The 17,309-nt window shown below is 37.3% G+C and overlaps 1 protein-coding gene and 1 non-coding gene across 2 annotated transcripts; both read right to left on the bottom strand.

The window, feature by feature from the left end:
• Window positions 1-4,373: 4,373 nt before the first annotated feature.
• On the bottom strand, window positions 4,374-16,667 carry LOC149959057 (zinc metalloproteinase nas-4-like). The gene is made up of 6 exons (XM_090165133.1): window positions 16,558-16,667; window positions 10,372-10,421; window positions 9,623-9,701; window positions 6,420-6,537; window positions 5,686-5,864; window positions 4,374-4,661 (listed from the first exon to the last, which is right to left on the bottom strand). The coding sequence occupies exons 1-6, from the start codon at window positions 16,646-16,648 to the stop codon at window positions 4,426-4,428; spliced, it is 753 nt and encodes a 250-aa protein (XP_090021259.1). The 5' UTR covers window positions 16,649-16,667; the 3' UTR covers window positions 4,374-4,425.
• Window positions 8,619-8,783, bottom strand: LOC149959058 (U1 spliceosomal RNA). Its single transcript, XR_016478814.1, has one exon. It is a non-coding gene; the product is annotated as a U1 spliceosomal RNA (small nuclear RNA).
• Window positions 16,668-17,309: the final 642 nt, after the last annotated feature.

Here is a 17,309-nt window from a genome sequence, read left to right on the forward strand (position 1 = left end):
GCCAAAATGATTAATAAAATAAATATTTTTATCCGAACCTATTTTCAATATCTGTTTCTTTGGAGATAGTAATTATTTTTATGGAATAATGTTTGGATTTCAAATCTGATATCTTAAGACTGACTGAAATGTCGTTAGAAGGTTTTCGGAATAAATAGTCAAGTTAGATGAGACATCGACGGGAAACGCCAAAGCAGGATTCAAATAGGAAATAAAAAAACGTGCTTATGATTGAAAAGTCCATAAGGAAATGTATGGGCTTCAATGGTCATCGCTATCGAGAAATGTTTATACCTCATGAATCGACGTATTATTTACATATGTGGTCTCAGCGGTTTCCAAGAAATCAATTTCCCAAATTTAAGGGCCCCCTAGGGTCCCAATGGGTATCGCAATCGAGATAAAATTTAATCGCCCATAAATGGACGTATCGTTTATATTTGTGAACTCAGAGATTGCCGATAAACATACAAAATTAGGGGCCCAGAGGGCTAAAACGGGTATCAAGCCTCTGAGAGTTTTTCACGCCCCATTAATGGTCGTATCGTTCATATTTGTCGCCTCAGTGGTCGCTGATAAATCAACGCCAAAAGTCACGGGCCCCCAAGGGCCCAAACGGGTATCACTCCTGAAAGAGTTTTTCACACCCCATTCATGGACATGTCGTTCATATTTTTCGCCTCTGTGGTCGCTGAGAAATCAAGGACCCAAAATTACGGGCCCCTGAGGGCCCCAATGGGTATCGTGATAGAACCGTTTTTAAATTTAAATGATCATTACCCAAATTGAATTGTTTTACATACCTGGTTTTAGAATAAGATGTTATAAGGAGACATGACTAGGAGTTCACAGCCGGGCGCTTTTCCCAACGCGCGCTGTTAACGAAAAACGTGTCTTTCCCTTCTCTACCTTTTACCCCCCAAACCGTGGTATCTCCAGTCTCGGAGACGGACCCAAGATGAAATATTTAGTGGCGTTCTCTAGCGAGTATTGTGGGAACTACCGCTGAAGAAAAAACCAGTTCTGACTGGGTTGTAGAGCCGCCACTGACTTACGAGAGCTTCCACCGCGCAGATCTTTTCGATGTAAGAAGTAAACTTGCGCAGTTTGAACTTCGTATCAAAAGCAGACTACTCGACGAAAAAATGGATGGGGATAACCATAGAGCACGTTTATAGAAATTTAACGTGAATAAGTTAAATGGGTTATGTTTAAATTTAAATATAAAATCTAGGTCTAAATGTAAGAAAAATGACTATATTAATAGAATTTGCGAAAACTAAAAGGTTGAGGGTGATAAAACAACCGAAAACGAAGAAAGTATTGTAAGCCTTAGCCACGACCATGGGTTAGAAACGAGCGTAACGGCTAATGCGAGTAGCGACTTCGGTCCGTCCGTGCAAAATTTCACTACATCGACTCGAAAGCGAATCCCTAAGGCAAAAAGAAAGACAGAGCTTAAATTCAATAATGAAATCAACAAATATTTTCGAGGTAAATTTAACATTAAATTATACTGTAGCGGAATATTAATAATGTAATTTTCAGAGAAATGAGGTTGCGATGCAAAGCTACTTGATGATATTTTAAACTGGTTAAAAAAACCCTCGTCCCTCTGTTATTCCTGGATTTAAAGCTGTTGACTTTTTTGACTATCTTGTACAAAAGAAGAATGAAATTGACTATTCAAGCAACAGGAATATGAAAGGTTTCAATAGAGCTATAGCACACGATGATACGAATGATATTAACGAACTGCTTCGTACGGATGAATTAGAATGTTAATTCTAAGTGTCTATTAAATCTAACATTCTATACATATTTCTGTTTAAACACACATTGCTGGAGCTTCCTGACGAAGTACAAATGGAAAAAAATTGCGAATTTACTCAAGATTACAAAATGAAAATTACAAAACTATTTTCACCCCATGTAAGAATAAATGTCAAAAATATTACGTTTATCTTCTCATTTTTTAGCTCGGACATAAGATAATTACTTTGACCCGACTGTAGCTGAAACTTTTGTCAAAAGTCAGGTGGTGGTTAAAGAGCTAGTCAATTTTATTCACGAACTAACAACTAGTCAGACATTGAATGATTAATAGAAGAACTGAAGGGTAGGAAGAATCACTATTTCCTTATTTGGACAAAGAAAAGAAATTTCCAATCTCGCTAGTTGATACTATTTTAAATCCCATGAAAATGAATAGTTAAGTCAACATTAATTTATATTTTTTTAAAAAGATTGAAATATATTTTCTATTCCAGATATGCAAGGTTACCTTACGCAATAGTGAAGCGAAGAGAGTTAGAGCCAATAGCTCTTAATGTTATGTAGAAACCACCTAATGGTAAAAGAAAATGGCTTGACTTTAATGGAAGATCATTCATTTATGTTAGTGGAACTGTTCAAATCAAATTATTTCTTTCAAGTGCTAGGAGAAAGGGGGGTAAAATTTTTTGAATGGGCAGACTTACGTTAGTGATATAAACAGAAGCACCTAATGATAACATTTTTCGGAAAAGAATAACTTTTGATAACAAATTTTTGGGAAAACGCTTTATTGCCAAAGCTGATATACTTTTAGGCGAACCAGTACTGCAAAAACTGGCCAATATGTTCTCCTTTTAGCTTTGGCTTTCAGATAACTTTAAATTAATGAAAATAAAATTACTATTTTGAAATAATTATCCGAGAATTTTTTTAATAATTACCTAAAATGCCAAATGAAAACCACATATGTAGACAAACCCATGCAGAATCTTGTAATTTCATCATTTTGTGCAATTTTATCCACTCTCGGTGTCATCTTTTTAAAGTTTCCTTCAGAGATTTAATATAACTCTTTAAACTTCTATTTTCAATTTCCGAGTCGGTGTAATCAGTTTGCGTTCCAACCGAAACCAGATCTATGTAATTAATATGTTATCCTTTATGTATAAAAAAAATTGATACGATTTCTATAAATTGTTGGTTATTGAAACATACTATCTTCATTACCAATTGGTTCAACATTGCTCAGCAAATCATGTGTTTCCATTATAATTTATCTGGAATGGGAGGCAGTTTCTTCCATACTAATACTACCTGATGAATAATCATGAAATCCTTAAGGTGTTTTCAATATTTTCCCTTGAACTAGGTCGTTGATGAAACCTTGATGAAACCCACATACTTTACTTCCTAATGGTAATCAAGAGCAAGGCTTAACGTTAAAAGTAAGCATTCCGCAATTTTTAGGGCTAATTTGTAAACCTACCTGCCTTTGATCTCTTTCAACTGAACATTGTTTCCTTTTTACGTCATAATTTTACTTTTACCAATAACAACACATCATACAACCATTTTAAATTAATTATTGAAAATAGTACGGTATAGCTTCTACGTTAAATAACATTACAAACCTTTTAAAATGGCGGAATTTGATACATAAGTCGGTCTGCGCAGAATCAGTTTATTTCCCCTTTTACCTCCATACTACGGTCGAAATGGCTACATTTAAAGATAGTAAAGTATCTCACGCGACGGCCGAGAAAAAAGGGAACGGCAGAGAGAAAATTCGAGGGGTGGGTAGAAAGCGGGGGTTATTGGGAAAAACGGGTTTTTGTGTTCACGACGCCGGGTTCCATTCACCGCGGCAACCGCTGTCAACTCCTAGTCATGTCTCCTGATGTTATTAATTAACCGATTTTGATTTTTTAATTTTATAATTTCTATTGATTCTCTTAAATTTAGTTTAATAGGGTGTTTTTAATTTTCTAAAAATTTGGCTTCACTAATGTCAATAGAATGTGCGCGCCCTCTACTCACGTGCTCTACAATCGCTTTTGGTCTTTTGAGACGTAAGTACGCATCATGTTCTTTTAATCCAACCTGTAGGCATCGTTTAGTTTGTTTGACCCACATATCCCATTTTGCATTTACATGATAAAAAAAAACGCCACTATTTTCTTAGTGGGTGACTTTGTCCTTTCTTGAGGGTAGAAACTAGAGATTTCATTCACAGGTTTGAAAATGGCTTTTATCTTATTGTTTTTGCACATATTGCCCATTTTTTGTGAGAGAGTATTAAACGGTAGTACGACGATTTTAACTTTTTTATCAAATGGTTTTAATTTTGTGTTATTTAGAGTTTAGATTGGGTTTGCACTTGTTGCAACCTACTTCCAGGGGCCACACTTTGTAGCTCTCTTTTAACTCATCGTTGGAAAATGGAAAAAAAAACAGGCATACTTCTCAACTCTGCCCCTACAACTCCTTAAAATCTTTGCATAACCTTTTGAAACACCCTGTATAAATTATATTAGTCAATATTAGCCCGTCAGTAATTTAGTCTAACGTTAACCATTCTGCCCTCAAGCTTAAATACAGTATTTTCCAAAATATTTATTGTGTTATTATTCTTGTTACATTTTCGACAACTCAGCACTGATAATATTTTTTTATTTTCATGATATCTGTTGGTGAGAATCTCTGTTCAACGATAGATCGGCCCAGGTCTTTGAGAGCCCAACCGTTCAGCTTCGGCGAAATCGAAGGAGAGTTGCTGTTCATGGCAAACTCCCAATACCTGTAGTGCATGATTGAAATGTAGTCGTAGTTCATTCCTAAATGATCGATGTAATCCAAAGAGTACTTGTTAAAATTATTTTTCTGAGCTGTAAATTAATAAGACGAATAAATTAGCCGTATATTTTTAATCCGAGGTCATTGCAAATAAAAAAACATCTGGTATGGATTTTGTTTATGTGAGACGCCATTTTGAAGAAACCGTGACCGGTAACAGAGCTATCATGGTTATTTGTAAGTAGGCACATAAGTAATATAATATCCACAAGTATGGAACTTGCTATTGGTTAAAGCTAATTTTCTTAGCAAATCCTTTAAATATCTACATATTTTAAATCTGACCAAAACTTTACCACTTCATTCTCAAAAGTGGGAGCACTCAGGCATAAGCCTGTGGACTGTCCGTAAGAACACCAGGGAGGATTTTACAAATCACAACGGAAAATCACTGATGAGCGAGAATGACCGACATAGTGAAAGGAAATGGCGAAGCCCACGTTTTGGCGCGAAACTTAATTAATGTACCTCAAAGATAATGTCTGGAGATCATTTATCTAGAAGTATTTCACTGATGTTTCGTAGATCAAGAACCCATGACAATGCGCCACGTTATGTTAACTGTAGTGTCCGAAGCGCATTCTTTGACAATTACTGTGAAACTATTTATTGCGCAATGGCGAAACTAAATGGGGCGGAAGCGTATGGCAGCCAATAAAATTTATTAAAAATATCAAAATAAACACGTCTGAGGGACAATTACGGCTTAAGACCTTAATAATAATAATAATAATAATAATAATAATCAGCCATTAATTCAGGTGGCCGGGTTACAATGCGTAGGAAGGTGGTGGCAAACCTTGCATGCCACGCGTTCGAGCCAACAGCTCCCTATACTAAATATTACCGTTAACCTCAACAAGTTTTAGTGGAGGGGGACTCTCAAGTTTTAACCACAAAACAAGAGGGCGAAAACCAAATTTGTCCGTTACAACCACAAGTCTGACCCTCTTTGATTCACCACCTCTTAAGTACGTATTCCGTATTTTTAGTTTTTAGTTTGTAGCATTCAAAGTTGAATACTTCTGAATATAATGAACTCTGAAGATAACGTACATTGTTGGATATTGTTCCAGTGTATAGTGACGAAATTGTCTCGGTCAGCTCGACTCTGCTCGTGCCAGAAGCCAATGGCGTGCATGAATTCGTGCAAAATAGTTCCCTTGTCCAAGCAGTTGTTCATCTGAAGAGACATAAGTTGCTCCCGGCCTTGTCGACCGATCATTGACCAGCACCTTCCATTAGAAAGATTTTGTAATATAGTAACCGGGTAAAAACATCTGCAAAGCGTTTGATCGCAGAAGTCTTAAGGTATAGATTATATAATTATTGTGACTAAAAATCCCTGGTGTACGCTGAATCCTTACTACCAACGCGTTACACAAGGTTTCCGCACACAAGAAGAATCAATACTACTTTCTGGCCGCGAATTTCCCTGACAGAGACATTTACGTTTTAAAAGACGTTCGAGCCACCGGACCTAGTAACTTAAGAAGCTGTTGCAGTTTCGATGTGCGGTTTCCAAATAAATGAACCTGAATACGACTTCACTTCTGTATTTTGGAGAATTAATAATGTGTGGAGCAAAGTATGTCAAGGTACTACATTTTTAACATATTTAAATTACAAAAAAAGCAACATGATGTATAGAAATTCTCGACTTTAGCAGTGGGTGAGACCTATCCGATTCATGGTCACATTTCGGAACATTTGGTGTACCGTCGTCTTTTCGAAAATTCCCACCTGATTCGAAAATGAAGAGCTAAGAAAGAAAATTACTCATAGTTTACCCATTTCCATTGGTGACTCTAATGTAGTCACCGTTTCCTCGGCCTTCAACGAAGCGCAAACATGTTTGCAAGTGGTACTGGTTTAACGAATTTCGAATATGATTCTTTTGGTTCGTACCTAAAGTGTGAGAATTAAAATATAATTTTTAAATAAAACAGGTTACATGTAGGTATCTCTTACAGAAGTACACTGTAATTTTCTGTCCATAATTTATAAAATTAAAATTAAATTTACGTAACTATGAGAGTAGTTTTGGTTTCTATGGCGTTTTTCTTTTAGCTTCTCTTACTGCTTCCGAATTATTTCGAAAGTAATTGCGTGTTCCATTGGGCTATTGAGAGCAGATCCCGGAGATAATCGCGTTATGCATTGGCACGTTGCTCCGTGCTAAATCCTTGTCCCCTGTAGCTTCGAGATCAGTGATGGAGCAACGGATTTAGGATCATCTTTCGAGAGAACATGGAGGTGGTCAGGTAAGAAAATTTAATTTTCTTTAAATTTTTCATTTTATTAGAACCAACATCTCATATTTTTTTTTTATCAGAAACCGTATTTGGAATCTATTAATTTGAAAATAGATTTAATATATTTTCAGATGAAGTACCACGAAGTGGATATTATTATTTAACATTCAGGGAACGATTTCAAACTCTTACTGTGTCTTTATTTACAATTTATTCTGAAATTTCGCTTGAAATACGGCTCCTAAATACATAGCGTTTCTTATTGGGAAATCACTCTCGCACGCAAAATTTACTTGATCTGAATGGAGTTGAAATTAGTTTCGAAGCAGCTCAAATGAAACGCCATTAGAATTTTTGTTGAATAACAATGTTACTTTTATCAGTTTGGTAAAGGGCCGTTTACAAAATACGTAACGCGTAATGTTATTTGCTTGAGACATGATGGTTCCAGCTGATTTTTAAAAATATGTTTCGGAAGGAAATTAATGTGGGTGAAAGATATATCATTTACTTAGTCTATAACACGTCACGTTTAATATTACATCGGGATGGTATGGTCTTATGTTAATGTCCATAATAAGTGTAATTTTTTCATTTTAAAAGAAATACGCGCGGTAAACTCTGAGCCGGGATGCGGTGTACACGTAAGCGATTTGGAGGGGGGTTCGCCATGGCAATGTTTCATGTTAATAGCCCGGGAGAATACTTCTCTCGCAAGAGATATATTGTAAACCTTGTGAAGACTGGAAATTGTCGGCTTATGTTTAAACCATGTACGAGAGTCAAACTGTAAAATACTCTTTATTTATAATAATATATATATACAGGGTGTTTCAAAAGCGTATGCAAAATATTTAAGGTCGAGTTGTAGGGGGTGAGTTGAGAAGTATGCCTGTTTTTCCCCATTTTCCTACGATGAGTTAAAAGAGCGCCAGAGAGCTTCGAAGGTGGCCTACTAGCTCCTGGAAGTAGGCTGCAACCAGCGCAAAACCAAGCAGCAGGAACTTTAAATACCGTTAAATTTCTTTTTTTTACGCTTGTTACCTCGATTTGTTTACAAACTCCTCTTTTACCGATCACACGAACCCAAACCTTAAGGTTCGCATTTTCCTGCTGCCAAAGAGGGGTGAGTCCAGTGTCCCGACGCCCCTTATATGACGCTACTGGTCTCCAACCTAATTGGCTGGAGAAGAAAGCCCGCCTGTGGTGCAATAGTAAGAGCCACCGATGACTTTACCCCGGGTCAGAGGTCGCCACTTTTGGAGAATTACGAAGGTGGTGGTCCACCTTTGGAATTCGAAGATGAGTCATCCCTACCTCCCCCAGCAGCAATGGCCTTAAAACAACGATATAACTCTCTGGAGTAAAGGTTAAGGCTGTTAGGGACAAAGCCTACATTTGCGAATGCAATGGCAGGCTTTACAACCTCTGTTTAGACTAATATTTGGAGACAAGTACAAAAAATATTTACGTTCTTTAAATGAGATGTAGCACGCTAAATTCCTTTTTGGCGATCCCAGGGTAATTATAGAATAGGTAGTTCCCTACGATACAATACACAAACGTGTGATATTAACCTTTTTAAATCGAAATTACTTAAGCTTTTTACCAATTTAAAGGCGCTTTTTTAAAAACACAATTTAAAATTACAATACCTAATTTGGTCTAGGTAATATTTCGGCATATTCATTATAGTTGCCTTATGTGAATTTAATTTTAGGGTTCGTTAATAATTAGGGTATAGCGCGAACGCAGGACCACGCTACCATAAATTGTACGCCCCAGCTGTTAACAATTTGTAACAGTGGTAAGAATCAACAGTACCAGTTGTGCAATGGTACAGTCTCATCCAAGCCCACCTCCTACCAGATCGAGGCCGAAGCGACGCCAGGTAAGTATACCTAGAAAGTGCGGTTCGAAAAACCTTATATTCTGAAGCGCAAACTGGAATGCCCTACGTGATATTTTAATATCTCAATATGTAGAGTGTTACACTTATAAATACTTCTTGAAACTACATTTATTGAATAAATTGGTGTATTCCCAAGAAGGCTTTAGATATTTATTATGTTTCTGGATGTGACCGTTCATATACATCCGACTTTCGGCACAAGAGGGATAATTCTGAAAACCGAAACGTAAACTCAACTGGAATCGAGATATGAATAGTATCTTCCGGCTATTACGTCATACTTGGCTACATGATTGTGATTTCAGATGCGCGTAAAGTTTGTCTGTCTCTTTTGAATACTGTAAAATATTAGAAGCTCCCAGGCGATATGGGAAAAGGTAGGTTTATAGGTAGCTAGCTATTTATCATTAAAGAGGATATATTCTCTCAAAGGGTTCTAGCATTGTCTCCGATACTTTTAACATTTTCGTTTGAGCATAAACTTATTTCAAGAATGTATACATATTTTTAAATGGTTGAAGTTTACCCCGCCATTAAAGAGGGGAAAGGAAAACTTTACCCTGGGTTGTTTCAATCGCGTCAGAAGAGAAGAGAAGACTCAAGTTTCAGGAAACCAATGACAGAACAGTGCAATTGGTTTGACTGTTAAAAGGAAGACAATATTTTATCGCTTATCTTTTAGGTGTAATTTATTATAATTATGCGTTCAAAGGTTGCTTAAGTTATTTTTAAAATTGTTGGTTTTTGTTACCAGGGTGAAAGAAGTCTTGTAAAACTGTAATTTTTGCGACCGCTAAATTGTGAAAACCCTTGATTTGGTACTTACTAAAAACATTATCGATTATGTAATAGACCACTTTATTGGGCCACCTAACGTTTCGATTTCGAACTGCATTACGATCCGTCTGAAAAAAATAAAATATTAAGACGCAAAACTACGATGAATTATTATTTGTTACTATAGTGATTTATCTTATACTACGATACAAATTTGACCGGAGAGTAGAACATTTCACAGGAGTAACGCCATTAGACGTCAATTTTTAAATACCACAAGTCTTTCCAGGTGGGGCCAGCAGTCTTACAGGTAAAAATATTAGATTATTTAAGAATAATAATATTTTTTCCTTTGATGGCGATATTTTCTTTCGTTTTTAAACATCGCTTAAAATAGGGTTTGACTGCCCCCATTGCTACCCAACTGTTCTTAAAAGAGGACAATGTTATTGAAAATAAATTAGCTACTAGAAAATCGTACGGCTTGAGGGACCTAAGCAATAAAACGAACTTCTAAAGACTTCGTTCGTAATGTTAACTTCACATTGTGAATCGGCAAATTAAGAGATGGAAACCAATTCCGCTCCGGTGCAGTTTCGCACCAATTTCCGTTATTACTTTTGCTGAATAGTCTAAGGAAGAAGTTAGCAGTGGCGTAGTCACTGGCAATTTGGAGCAGGCGCAAGGTATTCACCTATTGCGTATTATCAATTTCCGATGGTATACGCTTCATAAAACCACAATATTATTTTCTTAGAATAATATTTTTCAAGACAGTTTAATTGAAATTGTACGTACCAAGTCTTCGATATCTGCATGTGAGAGTTTTATATCGCCTTCAAATAAATCTGTGATAACGAGTAATTAACTTAGAATTAAAGACAGATTTTCATTACATAAACTTTGACATTAAACGTTTTATTTGATAAATAAATATATTGTGAATTTAAAACCGTTTTAAGTATCTTTCAGTTAAGGTTTTTCACAATGTGCTTGACAGTGCTTCTCTTCACTTAAACCTCTTAAGCTCAAATTTCGATATTTCACAGGTTCCCTCAGTACCTACGCACCCGTTCCTGATAAATAAAATTACCACGCTAAATGATTTCTACACACCCAGGTGTTACCCGTGGCAGGGGCGTATTAACCATTAAGCAGAGTAGGCACGTGCCTAGGCAGTGGTGTAGTCCTAAAATGAAAAGAACCGGGGCGCTACCTGGGTACGGCCAACTTCGATTTCGCGCGTAACCGAAGTTGGCTGTACCGGTTGCTATAAATGTAGGTCCAACTTCGATTTTTAGCGTGATCGAAGTTGGCCGTATGTTATGGTATTTTTCTGCGGGCAAAATTTATCATAAATTCACACACCCTTTTATTCGAGAAAAATGATTTACGAAATAGAAGCAAGGCGCGCCCTGGCATGTTGAAAAAAAGAGGCAGGGCGCGCCCTGGCAAAATGGAAAAACCAAGGCGGGGCGGGGCCCTGCCTTTGAAAAAAGCACCGGGGCGACGCCCTGCCCCGACTAGACCACTGGCCTAGGGCGACATTTTTCTAGGGGCGTCCAAACTCTGATAAAGCCCCACGGTCGAAGTACTTGACTTGCTCCTACTTAGTGGAGCAGCCCGTTGGATAATGCCAAGGGGCGCCAAATATTTCTGTGTCTAGAGGTGCCGAAAGGGTTAATCCTGTGTTAATGTTAATATATCTATGCCATAACGTCATTGGGGAAATATTTAGTATTAGTGGTTGGCAACCCTGTAAAAATCATAGCGTTCCCATTCTTGTTTTTCTTTTGTGGTCTTACTCCTGACCAAGCCTTTATATCGTTCACTCTACTGTATGTAAAATGTATATTATTAACTATGCCTAATTTAACTAATTAAATAAATAAACTACTCATTATTCATAAAGAAGTTATATTTATTGAACCCATCTACAACAAATGGCATCTCTGCTGGGGATCGAATTAGGGTTAAATTAGGCTTAGCATTGAACGTCATAGACATAATGGCGGATGGAGGAGCAGTATCGTTTCAAGGCCAAGTTGAGAAATGAGACTCAAGTAACTACAGAAATTGGCGCTATGAAATGGAGATGGTTCTTAGAGGGCAAGGTGTATGGGAGATAGTAAACCAAACTGAAGTCCCACCTGCCTCTACGGCAGCAGCTGACGTGATATTCAGATATAACCTTCGAAAATCAAAGGCGTATGCCACTATTGGGCTTGGTTTAAACCCCACTGTGAGGAGTATAGTTGATGGCGAGACAACACCCGAAGGGATGTGGGAAGCCCTACGAAAGGCGTATGAACCATCATCTCGTGCCCGCATTGGGACACTAAGGAAACTTTTCTATAACATAGAATATGAAGAAGGAGAATGTATGCCGGCCTTCATAGGACGTATCAATTATGCCAAGAGACAATTAGAGGAGGCTGGCGAAACAGTAACCGATAAAGATGTTTCATACCAACTCATTGGGTCATTGCCGGAAACTTATCAGAGTCTGGTGTCTATCATCTACGATGCTGACGACACGAAGTTTGTCTCTACTACTATCAGAAATCAATTGACTGCAGAATATGGTCGTCAAACAACTCTAAAAGGAGCGACGGTGGTGCAAGCAGCGAATGCATATGCCGTGCAGATACGTAATCAACGGGCAGATGGGAAGACAAAAGATAATAGATATTTCAAAGGGAAATGTCATTTCTGCCATGTATGGGGTCATCGGGAAAGTCAATGTCGAAAGAAGGCAACGCAACAAGCGCAAAATAAAGACCGAAAGAAACCCGAAAGAGGAGCTTTTATTGCTTCAGCATTTATGTCAACTACGACGATGTCAAGTAATTGGATCATTGACACTGCAGCCACTCACCATTTTTATAACCAACGACACTGGTTTGAAAACTATTCAGAATTGAATACAGACGCAATCGTGGGTGAAGGCAAATCGAGAGTGGAAGGCCAGGGAGATATTTGGTTGAAGATGGACGAGGATGGAGGTAACATTTTCCAGTTAAAGGGTGTTATATATACACCGGGGATGCACCGTAATTTACTCTCTGGAAGATTGTTAGACCAGGCTGGTTACAAAGCCATTGTAGAACATGCCTGTATCACTGTCTATTTTCCTAAAGGGAATTTAGCTTTTAAGGCACAACTATCAAAAGACAATTTCTATACAGTCAAAGCCCACGTACTGGAACAAGGACAGGAAACAGAGGAAATAGACTCAGTTCTCGAAACTCATACATCTTCTGTTTATGATTATATTATAGGAGGTCGAGATCTGTGGCACAAGCGTCTCGGCCACATTAATGAAGAAGATATGAATTTCATGATTTCACACCAAATGTTAGAGGGGCTGGACTGTAAAACAGGGAGTTTGGATGTTTGTATATCATGTCAAATAGCGAAGAGTACACGTAGTACGTATCCACCTATGAAGACTATACGTAGTAAAGAGATATTAGAATTGGTCCATTCTGATGTCTGGGGACCAGCTCCGATTCCCTCGATAGGGGGAGCTAGATATTATGTCACTTTTATTGATGACAACAGTCGTTATATGAAACTTTATACTATGAAAAATAAAAGTGAGGTCTTTGATATTTTCAAGGTGTATAAGGCAGATGTCGAAAAACAGACTGGGAGAACCATTAAAGCCCTGCGAACTGACAATGGTATGGAGTATTGTTCAGGTCAGTTTACCAAATATTGCTACGAAAATGGTATTAAGCATGAGCGTACCAATGTTTATTCGCCGCAAATGAATGGCGTAGCCGAACGCATGAATAGAACACTCTTGAATACAGTCCGGGTGCTACTGGACGACAGTAAATTACCTCATTCGTTATGGGGTGAGTTACTTTATACTGCGGTTGTTCTCCGAAACCGTACCCGACATGCCAAACTAGGAAAGACCGTGCCCCTTGAATTATGGTGGGAAAAGAAACCGAGTGCAAGGTTCCTGAGACGCATAGGCTGTCTGGTATTTATGCATATTCCATCACAGCGTCAACAGAGCAAACTGCATGGTCGAGCAAAACTAGGTATACTTGTTGGTTACGCCAAGAACACACACGGGTACAGAATATGGTTCCCAGATACCAACGAAGTGAAGGAGACAAAGCACGTCAAGTTCGCAGAACATAAACTGGGGGTGGAGAATGTCAGTGTGGCTCATCACGATAGAGAAGTCATGTTTTGGGCAGCGGAAGAGAGTGTTGGTGGAGAAGTCACAACACCGACACATGATATTACTGAAGACAACCCACCTCAGGAAATGGCTCAGGCAACAGAACCTATACAAACGGAAATCCTGCGTGACGAAACGGCTGGACCACCAAATTTTGTACGACCCGACACTCAAGAGGTTATCGGTCTACCAGCCGGTTGGACAAGACAACTGAGAACACGAAAAACCGGAGCAACAGCTGGTCGCAAAGACATATATTATTACGATCCGGATGGAGTACAAATGCGATCAAAACCAGATGTGCGGAAATATCTTGAGGAAAAGAACCTGAATTACGATTTGGATTTATTTGATTTCTCCACAAGGGAGTCACTGACACCATCTTCACTGATCACTTCTATAACAGAACAGGATGTATCTGAAATTTTTGAATCTCATTGTACTGAGGTCAAGATACCACAGTCGTATGATGAAGCGATACATTCACCACAACACCGCGAGTGGAAGCAAGCGATGGACAAAGAAATGGAGTTGTTAGAAGACAGGCAAGTGACAGAAGTGGTTCAAAAACCAAATGAGAGAATTATTGGATGTCGATGGGTGTATGCCCTGAAGAAGAATTCGGTAGGAGAAATAATTCGCTTTAAGGCACGCATAGTAGCCCAAGGATATGGCCAGATCCCTGGTATAGACTATGAAGAGGCATTGTCACCCATCATAAATTTTTCACTCATACGTCTCTTTATATCACTGTTCGTGGTTTGTTTCGGTTGGGCACATGGACATATGGACGTTACTAACGCATATCTATATGGGACATTGGAAGACAATGTATACATGCGACAGATTCCGGGGTATGAAAAAGTAGATCCATTTCACAATTGCTTGAAATTAAAAAGGGCGCTCTATGGTTTACCTCAAAGTGGCCGGCAATGGTTTAAAGAACTGGACAATAGTTTCAAGGAACTGGGTTCTTCAAACTGTATGGCACGAATTGCGTTTACTTTAAACCCCTCAGCTTGATAGTTTTAGTTTATGTTGACGACCTTGTTGTTCTCGCTAAAACCGCAGGAGGGATACAGGACGCATACAAGCTATTATCAACAAAGTATTCATTGAAACCTCTTGGTCCACTCAAGAAATTACTTGGGGTCATGTTTGACTTCCGAGATGATGGGACACTGAAAATGCATCAGACTGAGTACATCAATGACGTCGGCAAACGATTTGGTATTACGGAATGTAAGTCCATCAGTCTACCGATGGTACAGAATACGGTTTTAACAAAGAAGGACTGTCCAATGACAGAAGAAGACAAAAGAGATATGCAAGACATTCCTTATCGAGCACTTATCGGATGTTTATTATTTATAGCGCAACGCACTCGGCCAGACATTCTCTATTCAGTCATCAAATTATCACAATTTAATGCTAACCCTGGTCGTGTTCATTGGTTTCGGTTGCAACAACTGTTGCGATATGTACTGAATACAGCAAACTACGGACTGATTTATAATCATATTGATAATCCGCAAACTGATTCTCTATAGTGACAGCGATTGGGGTGCGGATATAGACAGTAGACACTCTCATTGCGGATTTGTGGTCTACATGGGTTCAACACCAATTTCATGGAGATCGGTACAACAACAATCTATTGCACAGTCAACAGCTGAGGCTGAATATGTAGCGCTAACATATGCACTAACTGAACTGTTATGGCTCGAGCCAATTCTTAATAATCTTAAAGATTTTAATATAAATGGTACTAAACCTTTGGTATTGTGTGACAATCAATCGGCTATTGCCCTTGCTAAAAATAACCGTGAGAATCACCGTTCAAAACATATCGACATTCGGTATCGATTCATCTGTGAAAAAGTATTTGATGACAAGATATGTAATGTGAGTTATGTGAGATCAGTTGACAATGCTGCAGATATTTTTACGAAAACCTTAACTAAATCTCTTTTCCGTCATTGTTTAACACTATTAAATTTACGAATTTGACTTCAAATTGATATGTCATAGAGGGGGAGTGTGATAATGTTAAAATATCTATGCCATAACGTCATTGGGGAAATATTTAGTATTAGTGGTTGGCAACCCTGTAAAAATCATAGCGTTCCCATTCTTGTTTTTCTTTTGTGGTCTTACTCCTGACCAAGCCTTTATATCGTTCACTCTACTGTATGTAAAATGTATATTATTAACTATGCCTAATTTAACTAATTAAATAAATAAACTACTCATTATTCATAAAGAAGTTATATTTATTGAACCCATCTACAACAAATCCGTCCCTGAGCCATATTTTTGACTTTTCAGTAAATTCTCATTTATTAGCCTTTTCAGTAAATTCTCATTTATTAGCCTTTTCAGTAAATCCTCATTAATTAGCCTTTTCAGTAAATCCTCATTAATTAGCCTTTTCGGTAAATTTTCAGTAATTAGCCTTTTCAGTAAATGCTCATTAATTAGCATTTTCAGTAAATTTTCAGTAATTAGCCTTCTCAGTAAATGCTCATTAATTAGCCTTTTCAGTTTAAATAGGGCCACTTAGTGGTTTACGTGAGCTAATAAGCAGCTAGGAAATTCAGCAGTATATATGATAATATCTCACGTTGGCCGTTACGTTGTTCTATGTAAATTGAAAAGGATAATTAAAAACCTAGTTTATTTAATATCTTAAAAGATATATAATATGAGTGAAATGCAATTAATTTCGTTTGGTTCTGTTTTAAATATTTTGACTAAAATAAGTAAGCAATTTTTATATTTACCAGTTTCATTTAAGCTGCCAAGAGGAAAGCCAGATGATTGTACAACCAGAAGAAAAGCAAACAAGACACTATTTACTACATAAGTGTTCATTATGGTGCTATGTGTAAACACTTAGTGGCAATTGAATATAAAGGTTTAGCATTATTTCACTTCGGCCGAATGTATTGTATTTTTCTAATCTAATCGCTACTCTTTGTTTAATTTCAAGGTTTATTTTGAGATTAGCACATGATTAATTCTCATAATATCGTAAACATCGTCAGGTGTAGTAATTTATGTCTTATCTTTCACGAAAGATTTTAAATTGAACGTTGATAATAAACATTAACAATACTGTATATTATTATCATATTGTATTGAGTTAAATATCAAAGAACTAAAGGAATTTAGCAAATTCTTCTTAACTTTAATAACATTTTTGGAAAAAATCTGTGTTTATAATAATCCACTGGCAAGATTTGCTATTTCTTTGGTTTAATTCTATTTAATAGCCGCTGATGATATTTTTAAAACTTCAAAGGCTTATTAATTGGTAAAGAAATAAATTATTTTAAATCCCGAAAACGGTAGGTGATAAAGGTTTTCAATGACACAAGCTCGTGTCAGTGGAAAGGGTACCACTATTTGTAATCCATGATTCATTATTTATAAAAGAAAATCATTTTTTAAAAAGTCAAAAACAAAAAACTTCCATCCATTATTAAATTAATGTATTTATTTATTTATAGGTGCTTTAAACTCCGTAAACATC

Source organism: Leiobunum rupestre, chromosome 2 (genome assembly GCF_980474605.1).
Source record: "Leiobunum rupestre chromosome 2, qqLeiRupe1.1.hap1, whole genome shotgun sequence".
NCBI lineage: Eukaryota > Metazoa > Arthropoda > Arachnida > Opiliones > Sclerosomatidae > Leiobunum > Leiobunum rupestre.

Coding starts and splice junctions, on each gene's coding strand:
- LOC149959057 (XM_090165133.1), bottom strand. CDS start 16,648: ATGAACACTTATGTAGTAAATAGTGTCTTGTTTGCTTTTCTTCTGGTT. Junction 10,422..16,557: donor TGGCAGCTTAAATGAAACTG/GTAAATATAAAA, acceptor TCGTTATCACAG/ATTTATTTGAAGGCGATATA. Junction 6,538..9,622: donor CATAATCGATAATGTTTTTA/GTAAGTACCAAA, acceptor CTCACACTTTAG/GTACGAACCAAAAGAATCAT.